At 35.8% G+C, this 8,494-nt stretch overlaps 1 protein-coding gene across 1 annotated transcript; it reads right to left on the minus strand.

The window, feature by feature from the left end:
* Nucleotides 1–619: 619 nt before the first annotated feature.
* LOC129321092 (uncharacterized) lies at nucleotides 620–6,402 on the minus strand. Its single transcript, XM_054966831.1, has 6 exons — nucleotides 5,674–6,402; nucleotides 4,112–5,231; nucleotides 3,728–3,790; nucleotides 3,428–3,645; nucleotides 3,019–3,137; nucleotides 620–1,024 (listed from the first exon to the last, which is right to left on the minus strand). The coding sequence occupies exons 2-6, from the start codon at nucleotides 5,226–5,228 to the stop codon at nucleotides 925–927; spliced, it is 1,617 nt and encodes a 538-aa protein (XP_054822806.1). The 5' UTR covers nucleotides 5,229–5,231; nucleotides 5,674–6,402; the 3' UTR covers nucleotides 620–924.
* Between the last annotated feature and the right edge of the window lie 2,092 nt (nucleotides 6,403–8,494).

Consider the following 8,494-nt stretch of genomic DNA (forward strand, 5'->3'; position numbering starts at 1 on the left):
TAGAGAATCATAGATCATGATAAAATTTTCACAGAATATTCAGTGAGCTAAGTGATCAACACATTTATTCACATCTATTCATGTATCTTGTGCACTACATAATTTTAACATCAAGTGATATCAAAATTTCACAAGAAACAAGTTAGGAGAAAATACAAATATAAGTAGCAGAGATTAACCAATAAATTTGACGACTGTATTACCGACTTTTAAACTAAAATTATGAAATTCATATTTAGTAAAACTATTAGCTCAGAAGCATATTTTAATCCAATATTGACATGAGAGCTTAACCTCACAAAAACAGTTCACCAAGCCTCCAGCAAGTTCTCTCTGTTCCAACATGAAAATCATTTACTCTCCTTGTTAATAAAGAAACTACTAGTTCCAATAATTCAGCTACTAATCAGATATTTGGATTTATCAGCTTACAAGCTATCCCAGCTATACAAATTTTGAAGAAATGATGGTCAATGAGATGACTAAGCGAACCCCGATTAATAAAGGTTCACACTTACGACCAAAATACTCTGACAGAATCAGGCAAATGCGGTGAAAAATGTTTTTTTTTTTCGGTTTTTTTTTTGGGGGGGGGGGGGAGGGGGGGATACACTGCTAATGCTACAATGTGAAGTAACCGCAATGAGAAATAGTTCAGTCACTATCTAGACAGAGCATTACTCTGACACAGGTAAATAAATGTGAAAATAGAAGAGGGAAGAAAAAAAATCCCCTTGCTAAAATGCTAATGTTACAATCTGAACAAACCGCAGAGCTTGCTCATCTCAGAACTGAGTTCTAATTCTAAGTTTTTTTTTTTACATGCCAGTGACAATTACCAAGGTCACTGCTTCTCAGTTCGGAGAAAGACGAAAAAATCACCATAATTAAATGGAAGTTACAATTCTCAACGTCAAATCGGGATCAATTAGCTTCTGACAACAGGAAACTGCATGTTGAGTATATAGAAGCTGCAGCTGCATTCACAGCTAACTCTTTCTCTGAGCTATCTGTTGGCAATGTTCTGTAAAAATATAAAATACCTATTATCATATTCGTGCGAACTACTATACATGAATAAGTTTAGTTTTTTTTTTTTTTTCCCGGATGAGAATATGCTTGCTGCTATTACAAGAAAACACTCGTAAAGAAACTAGTTACAAATAAGTTCTGGCTTAGAAATCCATGGAAAAAGTTTTTCAGGTCCAAGGTTAAGATGACCGTCCAAGTCAAGGCACTGACATAGCGAATTTCGCGCTCTCCAAAATTTCAAAATCAATCATCACAATTTCGTGCTTGAAAAACAAAATTACAATGGATGGTCACCAAGCAACAAATAGATTAATAATTACTATGTACCAAGAGGCAGAAACTAGAAACAGTAGACTCGCTAGATTAGGCTTCACTTTCAACGAATACTAAACTGAAAAATTACACCAAAGAAGATCACAACAAAAAGCAAGAAGTTCAGTAGACACAAACCACTGAGATTAGATCCAAGCTGCCAGTCAGTGACTAGCTGAGCACGAGATAAAAAATTTAGTGCATTTGAGAAACGTGAGAGACCTAATCCACGTCTATGAAATATGATTGTGCTCATTTTTATATATACCAGCAATCAAATTCAGAATCCTGAGGTTCAGCCGTCTAGAGCTCACCACGGAGAACTAGAACCGGATTTATCAGTAAATCCCCACTCATTCAAGTCACCAAGACCTTAAAAAATTATCCTCAAACTTTCAGTTTTGTGCAATATAACCCCATCCATTCACATTTCTCCACAAAACTTTAATGGCATTGACTCGCTTAGTAGAAAGATCACTAAAATGCCATTTGGGTACTGTAATTTATCTTATAACATCGAAAGTTGATCAAAGACATTCCAGACCTTCAATTTTGTACAACCTATAATTTTGATGAAGTGAACAAGAGTTTCTAGGGATTTACAAAAAGAATATTAATAAATGAGGTGGGTTGAACAAAATTAAAATTAAATTAAAAATTATTAAATTTGTAAAATCCTTGGTTAGCCATGCTTTGGATGGATGGAGAGAAAAATAGAGAGAAGGGAAAACTAGGAAGGAAAAACCCTAAAAATAGTTTAAAAAAATTACCATTTTTAGAAATTTCCCGTCCTAGTTTTTTTTTTTTTTTTTCCCTTTCCGTATTTTCTTCCCACTTTTCCTTCCATCCAAACCAAGCCTAAAGTTAAGCCACAACTGAACTCCTAAGTTGGACTTTTGATGTACTGGAAAATTTGGACTTTTGATCTCTACCTGTATTCCATCGCATTCTTATCATGTGAATGCCCAAATAACCAAATCAGATTTTTTGGGTTTTCTTAAGAAGGCTCTTTAATTCCAGTTTTCTCTTTTCTCCAATTTCCAAAAAAAAAAAAAACAATAAAAGAAAAAATGAAACCCTTGTTATGCCTATTATCAGATGAATTGTGCTTTAATTTGTATGTTTCGATCTATCCTAACCCAGAGTTTTCAAAATATCATCAATAGATTATGGTTTTTAGTTCTATCATATACTGATGCTATAAAATATGCCAAAAGACAAAAGAAGCATACTTTAAAATTTTAAATTGTGCAAATCCAATTGTAAGTCCATAACATCAATAGTTAATAATTGGTGAAAAAACTTAAAGTACAACCTTTACATTCGTACTATTAATTCTCCAATAAAATAAGCTTTTTAAAACTGCAGATCACATGATTATGTAATTTTTGTGTAGGATTTTTACAGCTAAACATTCCATGATTTGGTATGAAACTTGCATACATATGTACAGGTTTGAACATTAAACACCAGGTAATTCCATCCTTGAAAAAAAAAAAAAAATTACACATGTCATAAGTTTATCAAAGAACATAAGAACAACAACAACAACAACAAGCCTTGTCCTATTAGGTGGGATAAGTTACATGGAACATAAGAATAAATACAACATATATATATATATATATCTCTAAATTTAGCTTATAGTTAATACCAGCCAAGTAAAAGATATACCTGGAGTCATATTCTACAGTCCCTAGCATTTGCAAACCATAAGCTGAGTTCCAATTTACATGTTGGAGACCCTGGTCACATAGCAATCGCTTTTCTTTTACTTGATTTAACCAACTTTCCTGAAATTATGAAACAGAAATAGTGCAGACTTCGATTAAGAAAAGCAAACAAAGGCCTTACTGTGTAATCGTATTATACATTACTGAAGCAGGGGCCAAAAAATAAAATAAAATAAAACTCATTATCCTCCTAAGAATATTATTTCACCAGCCACATATCTAGAACCATCATTATTGATAAACTGAGTTATTACATTTCAAACCCCTGGATGACTTCTTCCCATGAAGTTAAAGCATTAGCCCAAAAAAGTGTGCGAAAAGGAAAGATTATCTATCTTTCGTGCACTTACAAGTTGCTTTTCTTCTTCAGCAAGTGCTTCATCCATCATATCAAACAAGGCAGTCCATCTTGTCCGATGCATTTCTGCAATTTTATTATACGGGAGTCCAGCAGTGGCTTCCATAACAGAAGAATCATTTTCTTGGGTATTTGAAAATTCCTTTGACATAAGGTAAGGTAATTCAGTATTAATAACAGCTCGAACTCTCCTCCTACTGCGACGCAAAGCTGAAGCAGGAAAAAATATGATACTGAACGTAAGCAATTGCACTGCCCACTACCTGACAAAATAAAATAAAAATGGAATTACCCAAGAGGCGCCCTTTGATGTCTTGATGAAGGAGCTCCAACCATTGAGATGCAACAGTAGCAGCTGAAGAAACAAACAGAAGCATCCTTATAAGCGAAGCCTTTTTTTCAGTTGCCTAGTCTTAGAAACACTATTGACAAGGAGAATTGTGTAGATTAAAAGCTCTGCAGAATGCATGATGATCTGAGAAGCAAATTCTAAAGCAAAATTTTTTTCCCCACATAGAGTTGATTGCTAACTTTCAAAAAACTAAATTTTCCCTCTTTCATCTCTCCCGCCGGAATGTCTGAACCAAAAAAGCATAAGGAGAGTGGATAAATATAAATCTTGAAATAACAACAACAATAATAATAAGTCATGAGAATGAGGAAAGTGATTACTAGCCTTTCAGGGAAAGAGACGAAACGCTAGTGAAGTTTGATGATTCCTCATTTGACAAAGAGCTAGAACTCACAGATGCCTTGGTTAAAGAGGACAACTTCAGACCTAAAATGTCATCTTCGGCAACATGGGTGAATTGTGATCCACAACTTTTAAACCTTTCTCCCTCCTCCATGCATGGGTCATTTTCCCGAACCTTACCCTCCAAAGTCCAAGAATCATCCATTGCCATAGGATGCTTTTTGGCTTTCCTATTACCAGCAGAATTGTGAAGGATCCCTTCTTCTCGATGAAAGATATGTTGATGCTTTCCTGCTTCTGTTACACATTCCAAATCCCTTTTGCTAACTTCTGTACTTTCACCCGTAAAATGTGTCGCTTGCTTGCATCCGACCTTGGCATTTTCATGCTTTTCAGAGACAATAGCCTCTATAATCGAATGAACCTGTTTTTTATTTCTTACGTGATTAATAATCCCTGGGTTTAATTCATTCAGCAGTCCACTTGGAGCAGCAATCTTTGAGAACCTGTCAACTTGCTCTTTTTTTGCAAGCTCTAACTTTAGCTTGAGGATATCATTTTTACCTTTTCTACCTCGTTTGTTTGGCATCGGGATACCTCCATGAGAAGATGAAAGAAAACCATTTCGCTTCATCTCCCTCCAAATTCTCATAGGATCTTTTTCTTTTATAGGCCCTGTACAGCTACCACTCTCAGAAATATCGTTTGACTTAAATTGATCGTGTTCTTTGTAAGCCTGTGCCTCGCCCAGATTTATACAGCTTGTAACATCTTCTGCATTAAGATCGGCGTCAGTTACTTTAGAGTTTACAAAAGTAGTAAGGGCCCCCCTATCGTGCTTCCCAGGAAAGGATACTTTGGCAGGATTCTTGCCACATTCCCCACTTCTATCACGGGATAAAATTCTGGCACAGATAGCTTCGGAATCAAGATCAAGTGATTTGGGGACAGGATTAACCTCCACCGAGTATGTGCTCGTTCCAATTTTTTCCGCTCGAGAAGCATGGTGTTCCAGAGGTACAGGGACCTCGGTCATTTGGGAAACATCATTTTCACCCGATGGTAATGGAAAATTATGTTCTTTGTCCCCAAACATCATTTTCTGTAGCACAAGCAGAATAAATTAAATTCGACCTCAGACTAGTATACACCCAGTATGATTCATGCAAGTAATTTTGTTCACGGTTAAGCGGGAAAGCAAATTTATTGTGAATGAGTTAGAACTTTGAATACAAAGGCAATCAACCAAACTCGCATGCTACTTGATCTCGGCAAGGCCCTGCCACTAGAGCTGGGAAATTACAGGCTTGGGCCTAAAATAAAAGGCCTTGTTTGCCTATTGAGACACGGGCTCACAGGACAGGCCTGCGGACTTCAAACCCTTTTACCTGATTTCACTTTGTTCCATTCAAATTTTTCTTATCAAAATAAATGCTTCATTCCACCAATTCAAATTCTCAAAAGTCAAAACACAGTCAGATCAAAACTAACAACAGCCAACTCAAAATATTAAGAGGAACCAATAAGAAATTGCTATCTGCTACCAGAGCGAGAGCTCAAAGCTGCGAGGGAGACGCTGGGAGATTTGGGAGACGTTGTCATTCGACGCTTCAACTTCGAGCTTAGCCTTTTCAGACCAGAATTAGATGCTGCTGCCGTAGCCGTGGTTCTGGAATTCTGGTTCGGTTCAAGGCTTAGAGTATGACACAAGGAGGACTTCGGAGAGGGAGACGGAGTCGCGGGCGGTCGAGCAGTGCCGCGGACGGTGAAGACTCAAGAGGAATGACGAGACAAGCACCGAGCAGTCTCACTCTCACACGAGGGAGATAAATCGCAGAAGGCAGAAATGCAAAATCGGGGGCCTGGAGCGAGAGAGACACCCAGATCTGAGACTAAGCCTCGCGCGGACTGAGCGACTGGACTCTGATCTGAGAGTGAGGTGAGAGGTCGAGACCGTGAAGTGAGTCAGGTGAGGACTGATTTTGAGGTCTGAGGAAGACGAACACGGGAGGAGGAGGCGAGGAGCAGAAATCGAAGATAAAGAATAGAGGATTAGGGTTTGCGAGTTGCGACTCTGTGATGGAGAATGGAGTGGATACTGGAGTAGAGTCCACTTCTGGTTAGGGTCCGTGCGGGGTGCGTGAAAAATAACTACCGAGTGCCACAGAAGGATTCAAATTTCTGTCCCGTGAAATGGAAAAATCAATTTAAAGACCCAAGGGACTTTGGTGTAAATAAGTTTTATTGCCTAATTACTAAATTGCCCTCTTAATCTTCTTTCCTCCCTCTTCCAATATTCCAAAGGTGGATATACCAGTCTGAAACTGTAACTGTAAAATGAGAAGAGTGTTGTGGATGACAATGATGATTCGGGAAGGGATGACAACGGAAGCCTCTTTGATTCCCCCGAGAGGTTTTAGGATGTTCTTAACTACTAGAACTCTCAAGGAATGGCACAATCCTGCGACATCAAAGTAGCTCTTCATCTTCCTTGTTCCTTCCTTCAAATTCTGCAAATTTGAAAACTCCTTAGAAACATAGAACATAAACCAAAGCTGAATCAAAGGCCTAGAGAGGAGAGAAATGTTTGTGAGTTAGGAGAAAAAACATGAGAGAGAGAGAGAGAGAGAAAACGTTGTCTTTCGTCAAACGCCATCTATCAAAGCTTTAAACTTCTTCCTCGCCCTTGCCGAATGATGATCACGAATCTCCTCCAATTTGTCAAAGCTTTTGCCATTGAAGCTTCTCCCTCACATACCCTATAGGCATGTGATACATTAACTGACAAACTAAGAGATTTGAGGCTTTAGGCATCCTATAGAGGACAAGACACTAGCTCAAACTTAGAGATTGTGTGATGAATGGTGGGAAAGATGATGAATTTGATAACTGAGTGCGAAATGTGTTTTACAAGGGAGAGAGAAAATTCAGAGCGCAATATAGTAATTAAACAGTAAAACTTATTTACACTGAAATTTCTCAAGACTTCAAAGTGATTTTGTTAATTCATGGGACCTTTAAGCAATTAAAATCTTCAGTGGAACTCCATAGTATTTCTTCCTAAATTTTACATGTATAGTTGTATTTAATATTCATCTGGATGATAATATAAAACATCTTTTAAAAATCTTATCAAGTCCAAAAATATAAAATATTAAATAACTTTTATATTTATTTTTTTAATTATACCCTTAGTTCATTTATTATTGTTATTGAAAAAATTATGCATTAAAATTTTAATGATTATTATCAAGGTTCTTAAAGAAAACATTTAATAAAAATACATATAAAAAGATGGACTAGGAGCCTTTAATGTACCCTTCTCTAATGCCCGTTGTAATGTCCCAACTTCTCAATTTTATTTTTTATTTTTTTTAAAATTAACTTCTACATAAAATAAGAGACATTTGGATATCTTGATGTCTTAAAATAGTAAAAATTTATATTTTTTATAATTTTTTAAAGAAAAATATTACAAATACACCCTTTTATTTTTAAAAAATATAAAAAATATAAATCTTCACTATTTTAGAATATCAAGATATTCAAATGTCTCTTATTTTATATAAAAGTCAATGATCCAAAGAAAAATAAAAAACAAAATTGAGATATTGGAGCATTAGAGAATGATACATTAAAAGTCCCTAGCCCATAAAAAGATATAAATATTTTTATAAATTTAAGATTTTGACTAACGTTATTATTCACAAACTATGAATTAGTTAATTGTGATTTATATTATAATTTGAAGGAGTAAATTTGGTTGGCATGCATGTTTTTTGAAAAGAGTTTCATAAATTAAAACAAAAATATTAAAATAAAACAACGATGATATCCAAGTCAACCTCCTCAAAATAGCTGTAATATTTGCTTGTTTTTGTTAAAATGAGTTGTAAATAATGGCAGTAGCAAGGCTTAGAAGGCAAATAGACAAAAATTCGCGAAAGTCAAATTTAAGTGCAAATGTTGCAAATATGAAATAAATAAAGAAACAACAATATGGTGTGATAGGTCAGGCCGAGCGCTCAAGCTGCGTGATTAATATTATACCTTGTGTTTGAAGCCCCATGTCTAGCTTCGGTTGGATGTACGATACTGTATTATTGTTTGATGCATGGCTGCGTGTGGGCGTTTTACTAGCGTTTTGGATCAAAATTAAAATGAGGTTGAGACAGGACCAGTGAGACTTCTTTATCTGCTGGCATAGCAATCAACATCTAGAGCTATTGGATTTGGTTCAGGATATCGCGTGTAAGGTCCATCTTTACATTAACAAGATACATCATACAATACTTTACCACAGTAATTAACATTAGATAAATTTTTATGTTAAATTACCATAACATGAAAGGTTAACATTTAAAA

This window comes from Prosopis cineraria, unplaced genomic scaffold (assembly GCF_029017545.1).
Source record: "Prosopis cineraria cultivar Desert tree isolate PC_DT_omini unplaced genomic scaffold, ASM2901754v1 PC1, whole genome shotgun sequence".
In the NCBI taxonomy this organism is placed as follows: domain Eukaryota; kingdom Viridiplantae; phylum Streptophyta; class Magnoliopsida; order Fabales; family Fabaceae; genus Prosopis; species Prosopis cineraria.